This window comes from Garra rufa, chromosome 1, assembly GCF_049309525.1.
Source record: "Garra rufa chromosome 1, GarRuf1.0, whole genome shotgun sequence".
NCBI lineage: Eukaryota > Metazoa > Chordata > Actinopteri > Cypriniformes > Cyprinidae > Garra > Garra rufa.
The window spans coordinates 33619490-33646068 of NC_133361.1; the positions used below are offsets into that span (position 1 = coordinate 33619490).

Sequence of the window (26579 nt, forward strand, 5' to 3'; positions counted from 1 at the left end):
TGTCTCCACTGGTATTTTTGCCCATTCATCTTTAGCGATGAGGGTCTCCTTGCCATCACCCTGATCTTTAGCTCCCTCCACAGATTCTCAATTGGATTTAAGTTAGGACTCTTGCTGGGCCATTTCAAAATGTTAATGTTTTTGTCTGCTAACCATTTCTTCACCACTTTTGCTGTGTGTTTTGGGTCGTTGTCGTGCTGAAATGTCCAAGGTCAAGTTTCTCTGCAGACTGCCTGATGTTGTTGTTGAGTATTTTGATGTATTGCTCCTTTTTCATGGTGCAGTTTACTGTGATTAGGTTCCCTGGTCCACCGGCTGAAAAACACCCCCAAAACATTAGGTTCCCACCACCATGTTTGACAGTGGGGATGGTGTTCTTAGGGTTGAAGGCTTCTCCTTTTTTACGCCAAATGAAGGCTACATCATTGTGGCCAAACAATTTAATTTTTGTTTCATCTGACCATAAAACAGAAGACAGAAGTCTTCTTTTTGTCCAGATGAGCATTTGCAAAGGCCAAACAGATTTTGTGAGCCTTATCTGGAGAAGTGGTGTCCTCCTTTGTCTGCATCCGTGGAACCCAGTGGTGTGCAGTGTCCAATGGATTGTTTGCCTTGAGATGTTGCCACCAGCTTTAGAACAGCTTGGACTATTTGGAATGGTATAGAACTTTGGATTTTCCCATAGACTGTGACAGTTTGCAAAGGGTATGAATAATTTTGGACATGCCACTTTTTGTTCAAATGTAAAGAAAAGCTGAGAAATATTTTTTCCACAGCCTCTTGTACATCGTCTTGTTATCTTTTGGGAGAAGCCTGTGTCATTTCCGGTCCAAAAAAAAACAAAAACTTGTTGGTTGAATAAAAGTAACTTTAAGTTAGAATAATAATAATGTGTCCCTAATATATTTTAAACACACAACAACTGACAACAACCTTTACTCATAGCGCTGCCTCTAATCAAATATGTAATAATTGCATGTTTCTCTACATTTTTTTAATTCTTTGCATATACATTAATGTAAAAGAGAAAAATAATAGCCTTTATGATAAGATTAGACTGTAGCCTAAAGGTGTTTCTATAATTTCAATAGTTTGTTTTGGTTGGTTATGAGTAGCATTATTGTACTATTGTCTAATCCTAGTCATAAAAATGTTTCAAATGAATTATACAGAAAAATACTAAATATGAACCCACAGATCTCTTTATGAGAGAACAATGTCGGACTATAACATTAGAAAAGAATCTGCAATTCATAGTTAACCAGTCTAGAGATGGGAGAGATTTCATAGACGCCAGCATTGAGAAATAAATAAACACCCCTATTCGAACACACAAATGGCTGCAGGTGCATTAGTCACATTCACAGAAAGAGAAGGAAAAAAAACCACTTCACCTTCATATTGAAAGAATTTATTATCCCTATACTGAAACTGCAATATTTTAGTCATGCCATATTTTCCAGGTATTTAAAAAGCATGAGAAGACACAGTAGCACTTGCAATTATAAAATAAAAAACCCCACAAATATTGGCTGCAAATTTTGAAGTATTTTAAGTAGATAAAAGAAGAGAATGAAATCATCTTAGACTTAAAAATAAAGGTTCGGCTTTAATGGTTCTATGAAACCTTTTCAATGCACAAAAGGTTCTTTATAGTGCAAAAATGTTCTTTAGATTATAATATTCTTTTAACTAAGAATTTTTAGGAACTGTCTACTGTCCTTCTGAGAACCCAAAGTAGTTCTTTTTTTTCTTAGTGTAACAAATATTATAATAATATGAACCTTTATTTTTAAGAGTAGAAAACAAGATATTCTATTGTTAAATGTCCATTATTTCTCTCAGTCTGGATTAAATTGGCCATAAAATAGACAATTACTGTTAGAAATGCAACCAACTCCATCAAAAAAATGTACTATTTTACAAGGTGGTGATTTTATATTGATTTGTCCCGTGATTTGTATAAAAATGTATAATTTTTAGGAAGTAAGCATGCAGGTCCACCCCTAACCTCATCCTAACTGTTAGTGGTTAGCTACCAGTTTGCCAAAAATAAAATAGTCACAAATTGTCATTAATTGGATAATTCGAATGATCTCATACACCACCAATCAAAAGTTTTTGATGTTTTTAAAGAAGTCTCTTCTGCTCACCAAGTTAGCATTTATGTGATCCAAAGTGCAGCAAAAAAAGTAAAATTTGGAAATATTTTTTATTATTTAAAATAACTGATTTCTATTTGAATATATTTTAAAATGTAATTTATTCCTGTGATCAAAGAAAGAAACAGAAAGGTTCTTCAGATTTTAAAGGTTCTTTATGGAACCATTTAGACAAAAAAGGTTCTTCTATGGCATTGTGAAGCACCTTTATTTTTAAGAGTTTATGCTGATTTGCTGTTAAATAATTAAAAAATATATATATTATTATCAATATTTAAAACAGTTAAGTACATTTTCAGGATTCTTTGATGAATAGAAAGATTCAAAGATCAGCATTTATCTGAAATAAAAAGCTTTAGTAACATTATACACTATGCCATTTAGTCAGTATAATTTTTTTTTGGGGGGGGGGGGGGGATTTGTATTTTATTTAGCAAGGATGCTTTAAAAAGACAGTTATAATGTTACAAAAGGTTTCTATTTCAGATAAATGCTGTTCTAAACTTTCTATTCATCAAAGAAACCTGAAAAAATTCTACTCAGCTGTTTTCAACATGAAAATAATAATAATAATAATAATAATCAGAATATTAGAATGGTTTCTGAAGGATCGTGTGACTGGAGTTATGATACTAAAAATTCAGCTTTGAAATCACAGGAATAAGTTACATTTTAAAACATATTCGCATAGAAAACAGTTATTTTAAATTGTTAAAATATTTGCTGTACTTTGGATCAAATAAATGCAGGCTTGGTGAGCAAAAGAGACTTAAAAAAAGAAAAACATTAAAAATCTTGTTATGCCTATTTATTTATTTTTATTTATTTATTTATTTATTTTTTGAAAATCATGTTTCCTTATTAATTAATTCATACAAAATCGCAACCTCATAAAACAGTTAAAGTTTTTTTTTTCATGAGAACTTTTTCTGTAGGCTAATGTTTTTCACCATTTAATGTCTCATAATTTTAGCTTATTTAGTTTAGTATAGTTTTATTATATTGTCTCTTTTGTTTCTCTCTGAATCTTTTCCTAGTGTCATTATTTCTGCTCACAATTAGGATAGTCTAATTAATTAAGGGGCTATTTTAGGAATTGTTTTTTTTTCTTTAGCTTAATGAATTGTGTCACAGCCATCCTATTAATTTGAGAGCCATATTACAGGGTAGGACGTGCTGTGTCCTAATTTTGGGAGACCCAAAGGAGATACCACCATATTACAGAGAGACAAACACAGTCTGAGAGATTAAGATAGGGAATATATTAAACAGATTTTCAAATAGAAAAAAAGTACGCAGTCTATGCAGACGCCTTCTTCTATAATAAAGTTATGTGTTTTGTAATCTATAACGCAAAAGTGAATCGAGTTGAAAATCTCCCCAACAGCACCCACTAGGTCTAGTATGTGTTCCTCTGTGCAATAGTTCACTATCGGACGCTGCTCCAATGCCCTGGATCAGAGCGTCTGTCTCCTCGCAGGACCCGTCCGCTCTACCCACAGTTCCCCGCGCTCAGACAAGATGGAGGAACGCAGCAGCTGCGGGAGAACAATGTTTGGACTCTGAACATTAAAAGAAACGATCGAGGGGGGAAAATACACACACAGAGAGCCAACGGTGGACATGCACTGGTAAGCGAAATCCTGTGATCAGCTTTGCGTGAAGTTTGAAGCGCCTGAGAGGCGCATGAAAGCGGGGCAGACAACAAAGCGCAGCGCAGCGACGTTGTGTAGCATGTAGCCGCGTAGCTTGACGCGGAGCATCAATTGTTCGTTGGAGTTGCATGGGGCTGTTTATTATGGGTAAGCGCTGTCGCTTTCGCAGCATTACCATTGTACTTATTCTGTATGTTTTAATTTGTTGCTGTGGATGTGTGGTGTAAAACAAAAGCACGTTTGTACTTCGCAAAGTGCTTTTTAGTTAATTATTACATTTGTTTTTAATACATTTGTCATTATGTGAGTGCGCGTACACTTCTCAAGTGTAATTTATTTATTAAGCGTCGCTTAGCCGGATAGCTAGCGCGTTAGCAACGAGGCCCTTTGTGAAGTTATTAATATGGATCCCACCATAACGGTCCTGCCTTACTAACAAAAACTTAAATCTCCCACGTTCACAGTATAGACTTCAGGGTCCCGCGCCACGAAGTCATGATGGTTTTCTGGCCAATATGGCCACTGCGTCCTGAGTTGAGACTCGCTTTGATTTGAGTGTGTGAAATAAATGATTTATGTGTCTGATTGATGAGCTAGCTCAGTTGGCTAACGTATGCACATGCTATTTACATACCATCTGCGTCGCGTGCCGTCTGCGCGCACTCACAACACAAAGAGACGCGAGCTGCGTGCTGTTATACGAGATAAAAGACGCCTCTGCTAGGACAAAGTGTTCCTTTATTTCGCTTTTCTGTATTCCACGATATGTTTGAACCCACTTTATATAACACTGTGTTAACATTTAAATTAATCATTTAATACAGTGCACTTATTGTGTACACACGTTATACGATGCTTATATTTTTTAAAATACTTAATAGCCTACTTCATTTCAGTGGTTAAAGCTGTAATTACATTGTTGATCCTAAACACACCCTTACCTAATCATACCATGTATTATATTCCACCTCAATTTCACCAAAAGTGTACATTTTGGACTGCACATAATGTAATGTGGGACCACAAGAAAGCTGGACTAATAATTAAATGTTAGACATGAGCTATCCATGTGCTGAATGGGCTCCTATTGATTCTTAATCTTTTCCTTGACTGTGAAGAGACACGGATGGCGTGTTTCTGACTAATACTAGAGCATCTGGTTCAGATCCAATCCAGCAGCCTTTTAAGGGGAAATGAATTAGTATGAATCATCAGATGGCGCAGGAATCCAAAGAAGAGCAATTGGCCATTGACTTTCCGGAAACATGATGTACCCTCAGCAAACGTGCGCACACACATTGATTGAGACGTGGAGACCAATCTGCAGTGCTCGTCATAATTAACATGGAAACATCTGTGCGAAATGCCATAGCTGCTTTAATACGGGATCTGTGTTAAACTGATGAGAAGCTTTTTTGTAATTTATTCCATTTAATTTTTAAATGACAGTGATGAGTAATACGCTGCTCCAGTTAAAAGGATAGTTCAACCCAAAATGCAATATGTCATCATTTACTCACCCTCATTTCATCCCAAACCTGTATGACTTAGTTTCTTTTGTGTAACACCAAAGAAGATATTTTGAGAACGTCTTAGTGTTTTTTGTTTTGTTTGATTGTTCATATTATACAGTGGAAGTCAATGATGACCAAAACTATTTGGTTACCAACGTTCTTCAGAATGTCGTTTTTATATCTTTTATTGTTCATGTTTTACCCAAGCTGTGCGTCAGTTTAATGTAATAATAATTTGATCTTGCTATTACAATGTCTTCATGTCTTCATGCAGTCTTGTAAGCTGGAACGTATGCATAGACTAGATCATTCAGAGCAGTTACTGAATCATCATCTGACTCAGAGTCATTACTTTCAGTCTCGAAATTAAGTTGTGTGTGCTTGAGGTTTGCCAAACTTGAATAGACTTGGTACATTTTTAAATCGCGCTGTCTTATTGGAGGAGATTACTCGCATGTGAACAACAGCAGGGATTGCATGGTTAATGTACTACTGAATACGTTGTTCTGCCAATTTATGCTGTCTAAATCACAGAATAAATGTGTGGAAGCTGCTAAATCATATCAAGCAGGAAAGGGTGCAGTTTTTAAGACGAACTAAAGTTAATAGGTCTTAAAGACACTTATGAGCAGTATTAAGATATTAGCCTAATATTTCGCTTACCTGACCGGTAATTAGAACAAACACAAATGTGACCCTGGAGCACAAAACCAGTCTTAAGTCGCTGGGGTATATTTGTAGCAATAGCCAAAAATACATTGTATGGGTCAAAATTATTGATTTTTCTTTTATGCCAAAAATCATTAGCATATTAAGTAAAGATCATGTTCCATGAAGATTTTTTGTAAAATTCATACTACAAATATATCAAAATTGAATTTTTGATTAGTAATATGCATTGTTAAGAACCTAATTTGGACAACTTTAAAGGTGATTTTCTCAGTATTTTGATTTTTTTGCATCCTCAGATTCCAGATTTTCAAATAGATGTATCTCGGCCAAATATTGTCCTGTCCTAACAAACCATAATAGGAAGCTTATTTATTGAGCTTTCATATGATGTATATATCTCAGTTTTGTCAAATTTAACCTTATGACTGGTTTTGTGGTCCAGGGTCACAAATGTGGAAATCCTAGTTTAGTTTGACCAACCACAAATGCCTTTTGTTCCTCAGACAGTTTTTTTTTTAAACTCTTATCCTTGATTTGTTATAACTTTTGGCAGTCTATAGTACTCCAAATGTTTTTCCTGGTTTGACCGATTGGTACAGGCCAAAACATGACAATAATTTACCATTTTCAGCAGCAATAACCTAATTTTGTGAGTTTTGTAACTTTCATTCAGTTCAGTGTCGCCAATATAAAAACACCCATTGTTGTAAACAAAGCAGACTATAATAAGTCAGAGCAGGATGTTCAGTCTTCAAACCTCAAACATAATAATACTTGCATATAAAATAACCATCACAATGGATTGATGTAGGCCTCATAACAAATGTCTCTCTCTCATACACAAACACACACATTGTACTGGACTTAGGTTTAAAAAGAATGCCCCACAGGCCACAATCCACTAGCATTCCTAATTCTAGACAGGTTCACAGGGCACAACATCTGTGTTTATATTTATAACATGCTGTTAATCCTTAACGTTCAAAAATAGAGCGTGTGTGAGCAAACACCAGGTCGTTTGTTTTGTGTATGAAATTTAAGTAAATGTCTGTGCATGTGTCAATACTGTTGTTTTTTTAGCCTGAAAATAGAAGTTTAGCTATTACAATCTAATGTAGTTGGCGCTTTTAAATGTAATTTCCCAAAAAGTTTAATGAGATAATTAAATGATCCGTTGACATAATTGATGGTCAATCTTAGAAACCTAGGCAAAATGAATTAGAGATGTCTCACGTATGTGTGCTTTGAATATGTTTACGTTGAGTCTGTATAGATGCTTACATGTCATGAAACTAGCTATATAATGACTCGCATTGTAAGAAAAAATTGAATCATAAAATCGTCCATATGAGGTCAAACATTTAATCTCTGTACCACATTTCCGTTTTAAGTCTTTATTGTTGATCTGTTTGTCACTCTTATCATAATTACTCCTAATCTTTATGAGTACTTGACAGTACTTCTCATTAAAAGGGAATTTTTTTTCCTGTAGGTTATTTGTGTGTTAAAAGGAGGAAATAGCCAGCACAATAGAAGAGAGGTTGACATGCCTCTTTGTGTCTGACCCACAAACCCTTGTGATTAATCCAGTTAAGCACTTATTAGTTGGATCAAAAGAGCACACGGCTACCGTTCCTAAGTTTGCTCTTAAAGATCTGCACGTCAGCTGCTTGCATCATATGCTTTACGATTTCCATGAATTTGCCAACCTCATGAAGTTTTCATAGTTTTGTTACAAACATTTGCCACAGTGACCTGGTTTTGAGCAGCCTCAAAGACCTGAAAGGAAAACTTTCCAAATTACAAATCTGCTCCAAAGGATGTAATAGGGAGTCAGAGTGCTCCAGTCTTAGCATTAACGTGGCTGACGTGGTTGTTCATGGCACTTGTAGCTTTTGAAACTTTACTTATTGTTTTTGCCAAGAATGTAATGAAATGATGTAAAATAGAAAATAACGGCAGTATTGAATTTGTGATGTAATTTAATGGGCTTAATTGCTGATACTGATATCTAGATAGCAGAATGGCATGCAATATTTATTGTTTGTTTTTGTGCGTGTTTACTGTTTAAAAGGTTTGGGGACAGTATGATTTTAAAAAAATAATACTTTTATTCAGTGTGTATTAAATGATGCATACTGGATGGAGGGGGGTGGAATTATAGAAATCAGTACTTTTATTGAGCAAGGATGCTTTAAATTAATCAAAAGTGATGATAAAGACATTTATAATGTCACAATAGGCACTTATAATGTTACCATTACAATTTTCAGGTAAATGCTGTTCTTCTGAACTTTCTATTCAAAGAAACCTGAAAAAATCTACTCGGCAGTTTTCAACATAAAAATAAATGTTTTTTTTTGAGCAGCAAATCAGAATATTAGAATGATTTCTGAAGGATCATGTGACTAAAGTAATGATGCAGAAAATTCAGCTTTGAAATCACAGGAATAAATTAAAATTTAAAATGTATTCAAATAGAAAAGTTCTTTTTAGTAGTAAAATATTTTAAAATTTTACAGTTTTTCTGTACTTTGGATAAAATAAATGCAGGCTTGGTGAGCTTCTTTAGGCTTGAGAGACTTCTTCAAAAACATTTAAAAATGTTACTGTTCAAAAACTTACAGTATACAGTAGTCAAAAGGATCGAAAAAGTTAATCAAAGACAAGAACAGGTATTGTTTTAATTTTAGGACGATTTGTTCCACTTCAAATGTTGACTGTGTGCAGTATATGTAAAGAATGTATATGTACATGTAAATCATTGTTTTTATCTCTTTTTATGTCTTTAGGATGAGTGAGGTGGCCTTGCATTGAAGCAGACCCTGTCACCCCCTGTTCCAGCATCCGCGTCAGTGTGATAACACTCTGAGCCTTGCCCCTTCAACATGAGCCTGATTCAGGACAAACTCGGCAATGAGTTCCTTCGCTCCAACGGTGGCATGGAGACAGGCTTCGGTCCGAGCATGCTCATGTTCAGCCACCTGCCCCCTGTTACTAGCTTCACCCGGCTGGCCAGTCAAACCGTTATGGCTGACCTGCAGCCTCATGAGATGATCCTGAAGAAGGAGAGGGACTCGCCGGACTGTGGAGGAGGAGGAGGGCTGAGTGCTGGAGGCATGGGTGGTGGAGGTGGCATAGGAGGGATGATGGGAAGCGTGGGAGATTACGTTCATGCCATGGGCATTAAACAGGAAAAGGTCTCTGAACATGATTACAGGCTGCCTCTCTACCCGGGAGGTGGAGCCGGAACTGGTGTACGAAGTGGAGGAGAGTTGCTGGAGGTCTCGCTGGGCAACCATCAGAACTTGGTGGTGCACGACCTCAGTCTGGGAAATGTAAGTGTGCCTGTGTCTCTCTGTAAAAATACAGTTGAAGTTTACATAAACCTTGCAGAATATGCAAAATGTTAATTCTTTGTGCAAAATAAGAGGGATCATACAAAATGCGTGTTATTTTTTATTTAGTACTGACCTGAATAAGATATTTGACATAAGACATTTACAGTACAGACCAAAAGTTTGGACACACCTTCTCATTCAAATGAATGAGAAGGTGTGTTCAAACTTTTGGTCTGTACTGTATATTTTTCTGTTTATTAAAGTTTTTACTCTACATTTGTGCAGTTTTCAGTAGGTTAGTGATATTTTTTAAATGTATATAAATTAATAAATTTATTTTTTTAAATGGGTTTTTATACAAAAACTGCTTTTTTATGTAAAATTTACTTTATAAAAGACCCACATTTCTAACTTTAATTCATGGGGATAACATGGATAATTTCACATGGTTAAGTGTAAGATTTTTGCCCATCTTTTGGAAAATCCAGTTTTAAAAGTAAAAAAACAACTACAAATAACTTTTACCAGTAGGTGGCTGCAGAGCTCAACTATTTGCTATTTGACCACCTGAAAGATATTTTTTTCACAGGTTTTTTCAGTTTAATTCATATCTACAGTACAGACCAAAAGTTTGGAAACACCTGAATGAGAAGGTGTGTCCAAACTTTTGGTCTGTACTGTACATATAGTCCACAAAAGAAAATAATACTTGAATTTTTGTTTTGTGAAAGCATTTGTGTATTTGAACCCTTTCCAACGACTGTATGATTTTGAGATCCATCTTTTTACACTGAGGGCAACGAGGGTCTCATGCAACTATTTGCAAATGGTTTAACCGCTCACTGATGCTTCAGAAGGAAAAAAATGGTGCATTTAAGATGTAAATTTTTCAGACGACAAAACAAATAAAATTTACTTCAAATTCATTCTGGAGCATCAGAGAGCGTAATAGTTGTGTCAGTATGAAAAGATAATCTCAAAATCAAACAGTCATTGTTGGAAAGGGTTCAAATAAGTGTGTAGTTTTCTATTAATAGAAAAACAAATCAACAGGAAAACAGTGGAATTTAAGTTTTAAACAGTGCTTTTAAAAAAATTAATTGTATTTGCAAGGCGTATGTGTGTTTTGTCATGTTGTTTTTATTTTGTATTTTTCTTTTGATATCTAAATAGTGGTGGGTGATATGACCAAAATCTTATCACAATATAAGTAATTTATTTTCACCTTGGTGATATATTTTACAATATAGTTACTTTTGCTTTTAATAAGATCTTTATTAAATCTAAATTTTTGGTACCATAGAAATGTCATAATTCTTAACTTACGCTCACTGAGATAAAGTTAACAGTTGGCGATTAAATAAGAATAAGAAACTAATTACAAGCAACAGGACAAAAAAAAAAAAAAACTACAGTATAACATACATTTGTATAAGACACTGCATATTCTTCAGTGTAAAATAAATATATATTTGTTCTTAATAAAGTTACAAAAGTGATGTAGTCAAGAGCGAGATTTTCTCTCTTTTGTTGTTTGACTACTGTCACTTTAAGAGCTGCCTGGATTTAATATACTGTTACACATGTGTTTTCTCTCTCAGCTGTTTGCTTTCACTTAAGACCTTAATTACTGTGTTTATGAGGATACTTGCAAAGACAGGCATTTTGACACATAAAAGTGTGTGTATTTAACCGTTTAAAGGGATAGTTCACCCAAAAATAAAAATTTGATGTTTATCTGTTTATCAAAAGATGTAGGTGACTTTTCTTCAGTAGAACACAAACAAAGATTTTTAATTCAAAGTGTTGCACAGTCTGTCAGTCATAAAATGGCAGTCAATGGGATCCACAGCTTTGTGAGTAAAAAAAAAACATAGACAGACAAAACAAAATTAAACTCTGCGGCTCATGACAATACATTAAGGTGTTAAGGCACAAAACAATAGGTCTGTGCAAGGAACTGAACAGTGTATATATATATATATATATTAGGGCTGTCAAATGATTAAAATTTTTAATCAGATTAATCAGACTTTTCAGTGGATTAATCATGATTAATCACTATTTGCAACACCTGAATCCTAACCATTTTTTTTTTTTCTAAAATGCATACCAAAATATAAATAACAGGATACATAATTTTCACATTTTCATATTATGCCAGGGCCCGCATCGGGCCTGTTTTAGGCTACTCCTTATTTTTTATATTTTAGACATCCATCAATAATGTCGCGCTGGTGGAAACAACACAAGACTTTCGCTTTTACTTTCGATAACGGCTGGGATGGCGCAACTGGAAGAGATCCGCGTTCAATCGCACGCAGTAGGCTAAAACAAATACCGGCAAAAATAAATAATAAATGTGTCGGGGAAAGAGTAAGGACATATCTGAATTATTTATTAATAAAGTGTATTCACTGTGAGTCAATGTGAGTCAATGTCGCAAAGATCCTGCAATCTCATTTTTGGACGCGCCTTGAGAGAGAAATTTATCGTTAAGGATTACATATTAAACAAGTTTTTGTTTTCGATTTGTTTTATTTCGTTAAGTAATAATTTAAAACTTTCTATAGATATGTTTATCATGTCTGTGAGGCATGCATTTAGCTTTATTTTTGTTAAGCACTCCTGTTCAAGAACAAGACGACAGAAAGCGCATCATTTTTGTTTTCTTTATTTTATAAAAACACTGCAATGTTTTTTGGTGTATTACTTTTTCCTTTGTGAGCAAAAATAACGGATAATTTGAAATTGTTTCCACTGAAAAAATGCAATTGATTGAGCTGGTGCCTCGATGACCAGCAAAGCGGCTTCATGTATCTTCCACTCTCCACTCCCACATGTGTCACTGTGTCAGTCACCGCTCTTTCGAGAATGAACGTAATTGTACGATGTACAGATGTAATTCCCAAAACATAAGAAAAACGAAATTTTCATACAAATTCTGAATGGATTATGGCATGGAAAGTGCAAAGCGCGCTCCCTTTATTATCACTAAAAGCGTCACAAATCTAGTTCATAGAGATCTCACAACGTTCCGTTATAATCAATAAAGCTTTCTAAACTACACAATGAATATTTTATTTACATCGCGTCTACACTTAGGCAGGAGATGAACAACGCTGGATTGTTTGTCAGATCTTCAATTGCTTTGCTTTCGTTTGAGGGTAGGCTATATAGCACCGTCTACCCCAGTAGAACCGGGCCTAAGCTTGGCTAACCACTCCAGTTGCAGAGGGGCTGTCGCCCAGGCTTGTACTTGTTAACTGTACCATCATCATTCTTTTTATATTTGAATCCGTCCATAGGCTCACCTTGCTCCATCTCGCCTCTAGCTCCCCAATCCTGACAAATGATTCGTCACACTGCGCATGCGTGAAATGCGTTAAAAAATTTGACGTAATTAACAACAACAAAATAATTAACGCCGTTAACGCGTTATTTTCGACAGCCCTAATATATATATATAATTTATACATACATATAATTTTTTTATTTCTTTATTTTTTAAACACCTCTGATCCACCGCTATGTCCAACTGTCCTGAGCATGTTCACAACAGCCGGTGCATGACGCGTCAACATGCTCTTGCATAGATGCACGCACTGAAGCAATCTGTTGCAATTATGTGTCACTCATTGTTTACACAGTGCATAGCGGCTACTCAAAATAATAATAATAATTTATTTATTAATAATTTATTGTGCTTATCCTGATTCTTGCAACCGATTGAAAACTAAAAGATTACATTTCCTTGCATTAACTTAGGGAGTGTTGACTTTTTACCGACTACTATGTCAGAGCACATTAAAGCGCCACGCACCAGCTGTTGTGAACGTGCTCATTACAGTTGAATATTGCGGTGGATCAGAAGTAAAAAAAAAAGATATAAATACTGTTCAGTTTCTTGGACAGACCGATCGTTTTGTGGTTTTGTCTGTGAATGTTTTTTGACCCTCAAAGCTGTGGATCCCATGGACTGCTATTAAATGACTGACAGACTGCAACAGTAAAAAAATTTTGTTTGTGTTCTACAGAAGAAACAAAGTCACCTACATCTTGGATGCCCTGGGAGTAAGCAGATAAACATCAAATTTTCATTTCTGGGTGAACTATCCCTTTAAGGCCTATAAAGCGGCAACAATAACAAGCGAAAAAATTCAATACTTCCGCACTCTATGAGCAACGTCTTCACGTGTGCACGCCTCTCTGACTGCGCACAAATAGCCAAATGAGTTTGGCTAATGAGTTTTCACTGCTGATTGCGCTTCAATTACTTAAAATCACTTGTTTTTCAAATGTATTGCTTAAAAATGCATGCAAACGATAGATTTTCGTAACCATGCAGCACTGCAACGTCGCATAAGCATTTAACCTCATTAGAGACGATACACATTAAAATATATTGCTTACCCCTGTATCTAAATATTATATCATATAAAAATAAATATAATATAAAAAAAAAGTTAAGCCAGATTTGTGTTTAAGGTCCATGAAAGTCATCCAGCTCCATCCCAAGCTGAGCTGAATGCAGATTCCTATATAACACCACCGTAGGATAGAAATCGTCCTTCCTGTCAGTGATGTCATCTTGTTTCTGTGTATGATTGAGGGGTTTGACTAAGTCAAATGCAACAGGAGCCATGCAGTTATGTGCGCGGAAATGCAAAACACCACCTTTGCTTCTCAAACTGATAATTAAGTTCTTTCCAAGGTTATAAGGGCAGCAAACCCATTTAATCACTATAAGGGCTTATTGATCATCTCATCCGCACTGACGGCTGAAAGGAAATCAGGCTGAAGCATTGAGACACTGCATCTGGCTCTGTCTTTGTGCAGTAGCCGACGGCAGCTGTGATTATATTAGTAAAATGATGACTCATGCTAATTTGCGATTATTTCTAGCAGCACGCCAAGAAATACCACGCGAGATGTCTTTGTTCTGTCATTTGTTTTCTGGTTGGTCGGATTTAATCTGTGCCAGTTGCTCTTCCTCGTGCTTTTTCTGTTAAAAGAAAGGTCATTTTAAAGACGTCAGACTAGGGCAAAGAGTAAGATTTGTTTTGGCTAGCCTTGGGTGTAATTTAAAATTTCATATCTGTCTTGCTCTAGTTTTCTCTTTTGTTCTTTTGTCAAGTATTTCATAGCTTTCAGAAGGACAATGGGTGTCACATTGACAATTGATATTTTAATCTCCATTCAGTGTAGGTTTTTGTATGTGTTTCTTGCCAGTCTCTTGTTTTACACTGCCCAAGTGTGAGACGATATTCAGATGTGCAGCTGGTCAATAATCCACATGGTGTTTCCATAGATGGACACGAAACGAGGAAAAGAAGCATTGATTCTCTAGGGATAGATATCGAGGCTCATAAATAAGAGATTTACCACCCTGCCTTCTGCTGCATACACATTAGGGAATACTTTCAATATTCAAACTAGGCTGTCATCTAGTCTGTGTGTATTTTAGAGTTGTGGCTGATTTTTGTATTTGCGTTTGTTTCATTAAAAACATTCTAAGGCACAGAGTGTCTCTCATTCACACATTCAAACTTGAGTCTCAATATGCCATGCATACAAAATGAAAAACAGATTTGTGCTTCACAAGTGTTGTGTGAATGAATGGGATTTGTTGTCTTTTATTTAGTCTGCTCCCAGTCCCATTCTATCTTTGTTATCCTTCCAGCTGTCAGGACGGCTGGTAAAGGAATCCTCAGGGAGGAAAGGTCGAAGGTCAAACGGTGAAGGACAGGAGGGCAAGACACGGAGGAAACGAGGAGAGTCGAAGGTGCGAACAAACACTTAATTAACATAAGACATATTTATTATTCACTAGCTGTGCTTATTGTTCAAATTTAAAAAGTTTTTCCCTTCATATAATAACATTAGTGTTGTCTAATGCTGAACATTGTTTTATCTGCAGTCAATGATGCTGGATCCAGATGGAGGGAGCTTGTCTCCAAACTCCAAACCGCACATCTGTGAGCACTGCAATGCAGCGTTCCGGAGCTCCTATCATTTACGCAGACATGTGCTTATACACACAGGTCAGCATACTTTTGCACTTACACAAAGGAGTGTGCGTATGTTAGTACATGTACTACGCAGTAGAGTTTGGCCTGTGCACACAGCGTCATCACAAAACAATTTGTTCCAAGGATTATCAGCCAGTATTAAGTAGAGATTAAGGGTACTTGGATTCTAAAATAGCAGGTTTGTCAAGTGCACAAAAGAGCAAAAGTATTTTTGTATTACACAGAGAAAACATTGCTTATATGGATGAAATGCTTCAATCATTTCTTAAAGGTTTAAAATGATCTTCAACCAAAATTTATTCAGACACCTTCAACATTTCTCACATTATCAGTTTATTCGCTATAGTTTAGAAAATGTAATAAAATATGACCAGAACTCCGAGTTAAACTGTGTCAGAACAAATTCATCTTGATAATGTCACATGACTTTGATAGTAAGGTATGTAATGGATTACAATCAACCAAAAATTTAAACAACTGTTTGAATGACAATATTTACACAACTTTGCTGAGCAATTACCAAGCAATGCTAATGTTGTTCAGTCTGTGGTGTAAAAATCACATTAGCAATTTAAGAAAAAACACTTAAGCAAAACATGGTAAGATCAATGTGTCTGAATAATTTTTGGTCCCAAATTTGATATGTTTTACTGGTAGTCCACTGTATAAAGAATTTTTGGGTGTAATATGTCAGAGTTTACTTTATTTTGCTATGCTCACTTACATTATTGAACTATAGTGTCCTGCACCCACTCAAAAATCAAAAATTATATCTTGTTTGAATTTTTTTTGGTTTGATTAAATGTATTTATTCAGGATTGGTGTGCAAAAATATTTTTAATACACAGTTACTTATAATAATATATAAATATAATATATAAATATTAGTTGTCAATGTGTTAATAAATAATTTTTATTTATTGAATCAAACAATTGCGAATTCAGTTGTTGCGAATTCAACAACTGATAGAACAAAATGTGTAAATGATAAAAATCTTTGTATTTTATATATACGCCAATGCATATTAAAGGGATAGTTCACCTAAAAATGAAAATTCTCTATTACATGTCGTTCCAAACCTTTGTTTATTTTCAAATCTTTTTGATTAAATCTGAGAGCTTTCTGACCCTGCATAGACCGCAAAGCACTTGCCACGTTCAAAAAGGTAGTAAGGGGACCGTAAAAATAGTCCATGTGATATCAGTGGTTCAACCAAATGTTATGGAACGAGAATACTTTTTGTGTGTCTAAAATAATGCAAATGCCAGATGCACTGTGCATCGAAGACTGACAGGAAAGAAAAGAGAAGAAATTGTTAAAGTAATTGTTTTAGTTTTCTTTGTAACAAAAAGTTTTCTTGTAACTTCATAAAATTAAGGTTGAACCACTGGTTTTACACAGACTATTTTTACATTGTACTTCTTTTCTGGTCCATAAACTTGGTAGTTGCGTTAATGTCTATGCAGGGTCTGAAAGCTCTTGGATTTCATAAAAAAAAAAATCTTAATTTGTGTTAAAGATGAACAAAGGTTTTACAGATGACAGAATTAATGACAGAATTTTCATTTTTGGGTGAACTGTCCCTTTAAGAACGTAAATCACCTTTTATTACATTTGATACAGTTCTCAACCAGGGGGCCGGGACCCACTGGGGGACCTCTGCAGACTTCCAAATGAGGCCCCAGTAAGCCTTAAAATAATTTGAATTTAGTTGTATTAACATTTAAATCAAGTTATATTAATTTTTTTTTTTTTTTACAAAAAAAAGTGTTTTGTACAAACGGAGGCCTTTGAGTCAAAAAGGTTGAGAACCACTGTTTTAACAGCACCCACATAGGTTTGCTGATTTGTACTTATACTTAATTATTTTACTCATACAAATACAAATATTTAGGGTTGGTATGGGCTTCATTAAAAACTCCATTAAAAACAAAAAAATGGTTAACACTCCATGTCCTTTACAGGTGAGAGGCCTTTCCGCTGCACTCAGTGTAACATGAGCTTCATTCAGAAATACCTCTTACAGAGACACGAGAAGATCCACAGTGGTAAGTTCCTCAAGTTCGCACCAACTTCAGCTTTCATTTCCTCATATCTAGCTTATTTGTTAGCTTCACAACCACTTCTGTTTTTATGGTAAAATTTATCATTTTTTTGCATATCTGGTTTCCAGGAGAGAAGCCATTCAGCTGTGACCAGTGCAACATGCGTTTTATTCAGAAGTATCACATGGAAAGACACAAGAGAACTCATAGTGGAGAAAAGCCATATAAGTGTGACACATGCCAACAGGTGAGTTTCATGCCCGAGTTTCAACCAGTTCTGTTTAGCAGTACCGTGTGTCTCACGCTTGCGTTCCTTCTTTAGTATTTTTCCAGAACGGACCGGTTGCTGAAGCACAAGCGGACGTGTGGAGATGCCATAAAAAAGGGTGTGGATGGGGCAGAGCACGACTTGGGCTCAGGAGGCGACGGAGAACACGGCAGCTACGGAATCTCTCAGGGAAATGCGTCTACGCCTAGCCGCAAACGGGGCAAGACAAAAAACTCTGGTGAGGGGGGTGAGCGAAAACGTAAAAAGTCATCCGGGTCTATGGGAGCGACGCATAGTCAAGGGGCGGATGCTTACGGGGTGCATGACTTTGGGAATCACGGTGTATCAACAACTTCATCTTCAGCCCAGCCCGGCCCAAGCATGCATGGTGAACACGGCCGGGCTCCCAAGATGGCCTTCAAGAAGGGGAACAGGAAGTCCTTGGAGAAGAACACTCACCCCATGGATCAATCCAAACCCGGAGGCATGGAGTTGCCCACAGGAGGAGGCTTGGATAGCCTCGGGCTTCTTCCAGGTCCAGGGGCCAAAGTTGGTCCCAGCAGCAACTATGACGATGCCATGCAGTTTCTGAAGAAGAGGCGATACCTCCATGTGCCCAACAATGGCAGTGTCACTTCTGGAGCTTCAGACTACGACGTAAGCGTCAGTCATCTGCAGTCGCAACCAACGGTCATTCAGGGTGTCGTTTCCGGCGTCCTAGATAGCGACGCTGCACTGGGCCTCCTAGACTCCCCTCTGGGAGATATAAAGCAGGACAAGTCTGGTATCCCAGATGAGGTTCTCCAGAGTTTGCTGGACCACTACGCTCACAAGCCTGACGTGACCTTCGACATCACCGATCCTCATCACGTCGAGCTCCAGCCAGCCGCCACCGATCCCTCAGACCCCTTGGGAACCGAGGACACCCCGTCAAGTCCCAACAGTGGCGACAAAGCCGTAATCATGAACGAGTACTCGCGTTTTCTCCTACAGGCACTAGAGAGGACCAGTCACAGCGTAAGCTTCCCGTTGGGTTCCAGTCCTGGTTCTGTCGTGACAACCACGGGACCGTTTTCAGGCCCGCTTTTGTCAGACAAGCATGTGTATACTTCCTCACCTCTCGAGTACTCGTTCTCACAACCCGTCTCGTCTTCGCCCTCCCTTTCGTCTGTGCCAAAGTCCCACTTTGGTCTCCTAGAGGGCTCATCGCCCCCAACGGGCTTCCACTTGAGCAGCCTGGAGCAGTCTGCGCACTCGCAGCAGCTCACACCTTCCCAGGAGCTCACCGAACAGCTGGACAAGCAGCACACCTCCCCTCCGCCACCTCCACACACCCCCAACACCAACGCCTACCAGATCACACCTCAGCCCGACCTGGGCGGTCCAAAGGAACCGCAAGGGCCGAAAAACGGAGCCGCGGCCACCACTGGAGGATTCTCCCTGGCTGCGTCCCAGGACTTGGCCACGCTGGACCCAGCCAAGGCTCATTTTCAGATCGAGAACTTTGCCCAGGCTTTCGGGGCGCAGTTTAAAGGGGGCCGAGTGTCCCTGGCCTTCAGCAGTGACTCGGGGGGAGAGGTATCTCACCGCTTACAGACGTCAGTCTCCGAATTCTCAGGGTATAGCAGTCTCTTGGCTGATGCCAGCGAACCAGTCAGCAGTGGCTCCAAAACCCCAACAAGCCAAAGCTACAGGTGAATGGGCTCCTGTGCCTAGATGCTCAGATGGAGGTTCCCTATTTTTATTTTGTCATGCTGTCTTTATTTTGTATTATTGTTGTTGTTGATGTTATTATTATTATTGTTATTATTAATATTGTTATTATTATTGTTATTTAGTTCTCCTACTTCAATGAAATTGTAATGTTTTTAAGTCATGTTTTTCTCACTGCCATTATGTTCATATGAAATTTCACCCTCCTTTGGCCTGCGATGCATTTTCCATCATTACGTTCTTCTTTTTTTCAATTTCCTTCGGAAAATAAGGAAATACTTCTAGTTCTGCTCTGTTAATGAATAGATGAAAACGCAAATGAAATTAGTTCTGTTTACTTTTTTCCAAAAGTCATTCACTTACATTTTAGCAATTGACTTCACAAGCATGTAAAAAGAACTATGAAAAAGCAATGGCAGGGAGTCTCCCAGAACTGAAATCGTCTGTTACAATGATTCAAGTATTACTCAGGAAAACGTGTGGACGGCAAAACTATAAAAAGTGTAGCAAGCAAGCATTCATCCAAGAGGCAGACGTTTTGCAAATACAAAGAGCTTTTTCGGGAGATATTTTTTTTTATTCTTCTGAATAAGCGCGACAAGTAGACGACAAACGCGCTGCCTGTTAAATTACACTGACACCACTTTCCACTTAGCTGTATAGAGATTATGGTACTTTTATGTCAATGTGAAATGCTCACATTCTCTTTCAGTAAGGGCCATATATATAAATATATATTTATAAGAATATCTGTATGTAAAATAACATATACTCTTTCTTGAGACTGGCAGGTGACTTGGAGGGAGATAAGAGGGGTTGAGTTTGTGAAGGGAGGCACATAAACCCCCTTCACCCGTTCCTCTTGGATTGCGAAGCCAAGGGCTATACACTAGAGGGCGCTGCATGCGAGCGTGTAAGTGCCTCTTGGCACAGGCCAGATCGTGGGATTCTTCTGCGCCTGTCTGGCTTGCTCATCCCTCTCTCCCTCCGTCCACTCCTCCTTTCCCTTCTTCGTCAGAAAGAATCCCATTTAGCACTTTTTGATCCTGTTTATTTTACATGGTGAATGAAACTACCCAGGCTGATCACACAGAATGTGAACTCTGTAACTGACATGCTGTTTTTAAAAGGGGGGCAGTGGACAGAAAATGGGCGGGATTCATTTTAGGAAGTGTAGATTATGTTGAAAAGACCAATGATGAGGTCGGTCTTACGGAAAAGTTTAGTTTCAATGGGACGTGTTTGCTGGAATTAAGGGTGGGCTTTTCTTGGGGTGGGAGCGTAGGGTGTCTTTTTTTATATTTTATTCCCAGCTTCTCATGGATGTAGGGCAGGTTATAGAGGGGGTTTTTCTTCTCCGTTTTGTTTTCAAAAGTATTGGGTTGGGAAATTGTGCTTTGTGTTAAAATGGCCCCTGTTGTACCATGTTTTTTTTTTTTTTCTTTCACCAGAGGCGACTTGTAAAAAGTCTTAGTAATTTATATAGTATTGGTCCTAAATAACCCGACAGAACAGTCCAAAAGGAATTCAGCCAACTATTGCAGTGTGCATGCAGGGCAAAGTATTACCTTGAACTACATTTTTATATGTTTGATTTTGTACTGTACAAGTATTATTGTAATTTTTTTTTTTTTTTAAACGATCAATAACTGTCTTCCATCAGCGCTGTTGGCTGCTGTTACACTGTCCTTGAATTACTGTCATCAAATGTTTCTTCTTTCATGTGTTTTACCCACTGTTCCCAAAAGGACAGAACCACATGCAAGATTGTTTGACAGGCGGACGTCTCTTAGGGAACACAAACTGACCACTAGGACTCATTTAGCAAGGTTGGGCTACTCCGTTCACAATAATGATAATAATAATCACATTAATGAGGAGTGCGATGATTTAAATCATCACAGCTGATGTTTTTTACCTCATATCACTGGTGACAGAAGCAGGGATATCAAAGAGTGACTGTATGTAGCATGACTGATGTGGCTACCGCTAAGAAACGCCTCAAATAGTCCCTTTGCCATTAAAAAATGACTTTTTTATTGTCTGATTTCCTTTTTTCCCTCTTCAGAAACATTTTCTGGTTCTTGAAGTTGGTCACTTTGTACGGTTTCAATAAGTACCGGAGATCCAAAGACGCTATGAATTGAAATCTAAGTTTATTTGTGCGCAGGCCATCAATTCACTTTGAATTTATTTTTGTTTTAAATTCAACCTGTGCCCTGCAGTTTTGTTCTGTATGTTGTTTTATGAATTGATGTGAAGCACAGCTGGAATATGATTTCCAGTTCAACGTGTAAAGCCCCCTCAGACACTGTTAAGCCTTGAATGATATCCTATGTGGCTTGAATAATGCCAGCCATCAATCTGTCAGTGGTTGCCACCATTAGGCTTTTTCTTTTTCTTTTTTGACTTCTCGCTGTATATTCCTGAAAGTATTTATTTTGTTTACATAGATAACACTACATTTGTTTTTTTTTGCATGTACATTTTTTGATAATGTTTTCTTTTTGCCCCCTTTTTGTCACCATGCCAAATTTGTAGCTAATGATCTTTTTCTCTCCTGTCTTATTTTATTACAGATTCTTGTGATCTGATACACAGGGCTATACCTGTCCATTTTGACTTTATTATTGATTAGGAAAAACAATAAAAATGCTGAGATCAGTGTGTTCGGATGCATGGATTTATTTCTAGTGTGTGATGTTACAAGAATGGAATTTTTATATACCCAGGGTTCATATGGGGTTTGAAAAAGTATGGAATTTGATTTTTTCCAAGTATTTTACAGGTTTTGAAAAGTATGAAAAAAAGAAAGCAAAGCATAGAAAAACATTTGTTTCCAGACTTTTGCCCCTATTTATTTTTTTCTAATAGAAAATTAAGAATTTAATGAAAATATATTTTTTCATAGCAGCTATTTAGTGATTCTTTAGTGATTGTCAAATGGGATTGAATGAATTCAAGGTGCACTTTTTTATGCAAAAAGCAGGTTATAAGCATTTTGGGTTTCTTCTCACTATATTCTTAGCACCATATTACATAGCTTCAGGGACCTTTGTAAAAATAAAAAATATACAGACTTATGTCCAAACGAGAAACCATTAAACTTAGCTTATACTATGGGGCCGCTGAATGCTTGAATCTGATTGACTGACGAACGTTCTAATGGTGTGCCTTTTTTTTTTTTTTAAGGGAAACACACGGCGAATGTAGTTCCAGGCAGCTCTTGGCCGCATTACATGTCTATATCACTTCGCCGCACGATTTCAGTTATTTCAAAGGTCCTTACAGCCTAAAACAGCAAAATAACCAAAACCCACAAGGACACTGGCCGAACAAAAAAATACATTAAACAATAGGACAAAAACGACAGATTATTTCCATGTTTTTGCCACAAAATTACGTTTTATGTACGGAAAGCACATACTCTATTTCTCACACTCTCTCCCTCACAGACGCGCACACACGTTAGCATACGCGCTAATGTTGTTAGCGCTGCTCTGACGATTAACAACTTAAAGCGCTCCGGTTACTCACGTAACCTCGGTTCCCTGAAATGAGGGAATGAGACATTGCTATGGGGAATATCTTTTCTCCAAATACTACTGAAGCCTTATTGAATCACGCCAGTGAAACTGGCCGATGGCCTTCAAGCGCGCAAAATATGAGGGGGGGCCCCACTCTATATAAGGCAGCGCTGGAATGCCATTCATTGAGAATCTTGACTGAAGCTATTTACGTTTAAACATCCTGAACTGAGTGACACGGCAATAAGAACAATGTCTCGTTCCCTCATTTCCGGGAACCGGGGTTACGTGAGTAACCGGAGCATTCCCTTTCAATTCGGTCACTTCTACATTGCTATGGGGAACATATAAAATCCCGCCGTGTCACAGTGACGAATCCCGGCTCAACTATGTATGTTACGCTTCACCGACAGAACCGTATGAGGCTGCAACAACGTTAGTATTCCTGATAAACAGCTCGGTCTACAGGACCTAGTCGAAACCATACAAGCCAGGGGGCATGGCAAGTAGACAATGCCGCATTACGTGACGGGTGGAGTAACTCCGGAGAAAAATAGTGATAGGCGGCGGCTCGGGCGCTTTCACATATAGATTGTTTAAGTTTGTAAATTAGAAGAATTCTGTGTTAAATGCAACGGCCGTACTGGTGCCCAACAAGTAAGTATTAAAGTGATCATGTCGCGAAAACACGATGAATTATATACAGCACTGTATTGGTGGCATGACAACAGGGGTGTATACGACCTAATCGAAACCACTCAAGTAAGCGGCTCGGATTTCATCACTGCTAAGTGAATGGGTGTGCAGCTTGCGCTGTTCACACTGACAACACGAGAGGCAAGTGACGACACATCTAGGTTATAAAACCTCGCGAAAGTGCTGGGTGATGACCAACCTGCCACCGTGCAAATATCCTGGATGGATATGCCATTTGCCCAGGCCCATGAGGACACGAGTCCACGGGTTGAGTGAGCGCAAACTCCTATAGGACATTCAACGCCTTTAGAGCCATAAGCCAAAGCAATTGCGTCAACGATCCAGTGTGACAGTCTTTGTTTGGACACAGGCAGACCTTTTGTTTGCCCTCCAAAGCAAACAAATAGTTGCTCCGAGAGTCTGAACTCTCTGGAGCGCTCGATGTAAGTGCGCATCGCGCGTACAGGGCATAAGAGTGTATCAAGCGTCCCGGCTCGGCCGATGTTTCGGGGCGGAAAGCGGATAGTGTTATGACCTGTGCTTTAAATGGAGTTGAAAGCACTTTAGGCACATAGCCCTTCCTGGGCTTTAAAGTGAGTTTACAATCACCTGGCCCAAACTCAATACACGAGTCGTCGATTGATAATGCCTGCAGGTCACCAACCCACTTATCAGAGGCTAGCGCGAGCAGGAGCGCTGTCTTGAGAGAGAGCGCCCGCAAGCTCACTGATTGTATGGGCTCGAACGGGGGGCCCGTGAGAGCGTCCAGCACAAGCGCCAAATCCCAAGTGGGCAGAGTGGAGGGGCACGGAGGGTTCAGTCTTCTTGCTCCCTTCAAGAATCGTATGACCAGGTCATTTTTGCCTATTGTGCGATTGTCGACGAGCGCATGAAAAGCTGCTATCGCGGCCACATACACTTTCAGTGTGGATGGCGTACAGCCACTATCAAATTGCTCTTGGAGGAAGGCAAGAATTATTGGTATCGGGCAGCCGAATGGATCTTCGCCCCGCGACTCACACCAATTTGTGAAAACTCTCCATTTATGCGCATAAAGGCGTCTAGTGGACGGAGCCCTAGCCTCGGAGATGGTGTCTAGTACTCGCTGAGGGAGCGCGTCCGTTACAGGCGGGCACCGTCGAGCGGCCAGACATGAAGGCTCCAAGACTCTGGGTTTGGGTGCCATATCGTAAACTGCGCTTGAGAGAGGAGGTCCCTTCTCAGTGGGATAATCCACGAGGGGGCTATCAGCATCTCCACCAATTCTAGGAACCACGGCTGGTTGGGCCATTTTGGTGCCACTAACAGAACAGATTCTCTGTCCTGTCTGATTTTGCAAAGCACTTGAGGCAGCTTCACTGGAGGAAAGGCATACTTGTGAACTTTCGGCCAGCTGTGAGCCAGAGCATCCACTCCCAGGGGAGATTGTGTTAGTGAATAAAACAGCGGGCAGTGAGTGTTCTCCGCTGATGTGAATAGATCCACCTCCGCCCTGCCGAATACACTCCAAATCATATTCACTGTCAGTGGGTGTAATCTCCACTCTCCCTGAATCACCCCGCCCCTTGACAGTAAGTCTGCGCCGTGGTTCAAGCGTCCGAGTACATGTACTGCTCGGATGGAAAGGATGTTGATGTGCGTGGGTGTTGATCTGCCCACAAAAGGAGGTCTTTCGCTAGCCGCATCAGTGGCCGTGAGCTCACACCACCTTGGTGATTTATAAACGCTAACACTGTCGTACTGTCCGTCCTGATGAGAACGTGACAGTGGAGGATGTCCGGGAGAAAGCACTCGAGCGCTAGGTGTACAGCACGGAGCTCCCGACAGTTTATGTGCCAAAAGGCTGGCCTGCCGTCGCATACGGCTCCCCAGCCCGTGCTTGATGCATCCGTAGTGACAGTTCTCCTCCTGATCACTTGGCCAATAGGAACACCCTGGCGATACAGAGTCATGTCGCGCCAAGGGGTCAGTGCATCCAAGCATTCGTGCGTCACTTTGACGCGCAGAGAGCCCGCGCGCCATGCACTCTGTGGCACACGGCTCTTTAGCCAGAGCTGGAGCGGTCTCATATGCAGGAGCCCTAATTTGCACACTGTTGAGGCGGCAGCCATCTGGCTGAGAGCCCTCTGAAAGGATTTCAGCGGAGGGGAGCGCCCTAACTTGAAGACTGAGAGAGAGCTGACCAGTTTTTGTGAGCGTTCCTTTGTCAGGCGCGCTCTCATATTGATTGAATCTAGCTCTACTCCCAGGAAGGAAATGTTGGGTCGGTACCAGGATGTTTTTTTTGCATATTTACAGTCAGCCCAAAGTTCTGAAGATGCGCTCTAAGATTAGCCATTCGTTGAGATAGTTCATGATGCGCATTCCGCTCTGCTTTAGAGGGGAAAGCGCCGCATCCATGCATTTCGTAAATGTACGTGGGGCCAGGCTTAAGCCAAAGGGTAGGACCGTGAATTGATACGCTATCCCTTTGAAAGCAAACTTCAGGAAGCACCTGTGGCGGGGGGCTACCTGAATGTGAAAATAAGCATCCTTCAAATCCACAGAGATAAACCAGTCCCTTGCTCTGACGTGTGAGAGGATTTGCTTCAGAGTAATCATTTTGAACGGGCGTTTCGAAAGCGCGCGATTCAACAATCTCAAATCCAAAATTGGTCGCAGTTCGCCGTCTTTCTTTGGCACCAGAAAATAACGGCTGTAGAAGCCGCTCTTGCGATCTGCCAGAGGCACTTTCTCTACAGCACGTTTCTTGAGAAGATTGTGTATTTCTTCCCGTAGAATTGACGCATTCTGCTCCCGTACTGTGGACGTCAACACGCCGTTGAAACGGGGCGGTCTGCGGAAGAACTGAAGTGTGTAGCCGTTCTTTATTGATTTCATAACCCACTCCGATACTCCTGGCAGCATCTGCCACGCTTCTGTGAACTGTGACAGAGGGCGAGGCGGGCTGCAC

The 26579-nt window shown here is 39.1% G+C and overlaps 1 protein-coding gene across 1 annotated transcript; it reads left to right on the forward strand.

The window, feature by feature from the left end:
* The first annotated feature begins 3674 nt into the window (after nt 1–3674).
* znf281a (zinc finger protein 281a) lies at nt 3675–22051 on the forward strand. Its single transcript, XM_073833333.1, has 7 exons — nt 3675–3793; nt 8796–9341; nt 15028–15129; nt 15265–15388; nt 17342–17425; nt 17551–17669; nt 17745–22051. Exons 2-7 carry the CDS (start codon nt 8892–8894, stop codon nt 19386–19388), a joined length of 2523 nt encoding a protein of 840 aa, XP_073689434.1. The 5' UTR covers nt 3675–3793; nt 8796–8891; the 3' UTR covers nt 19389–22051.
* The last annotated feature ends 4528 nt before the right edge of the window (nt 22052–26579 follow it).

What these genes read in the sequence shown, in the direction of transcription:
- znf281a (XM_073833333.1), top strand. Translation starts at nt 8,892, where the DNA reads ATGAGCCTGATTCAGGACAAACTCGGCAATGAGTTCCTTCGCTCCAAC. An exon ending in GGAAACGAGGAGAGTCGAAG is followed by an intron (nt 15,130 to 15,264) that starts GTGCGAACAAAC and finishes TTTTATCTGCAG; the next exon opens with TCAATGATGCTGGATCCAGA. An exon ending in ACACGAGAAGATCCACAGTG is followed by an intron (nt 17,426 to 17,550) that starts GTAAGTTCCTCA and finishes TCTGGTTTCCAG; the next exon opens with GAGAGAAGCCATTCAGCTGT.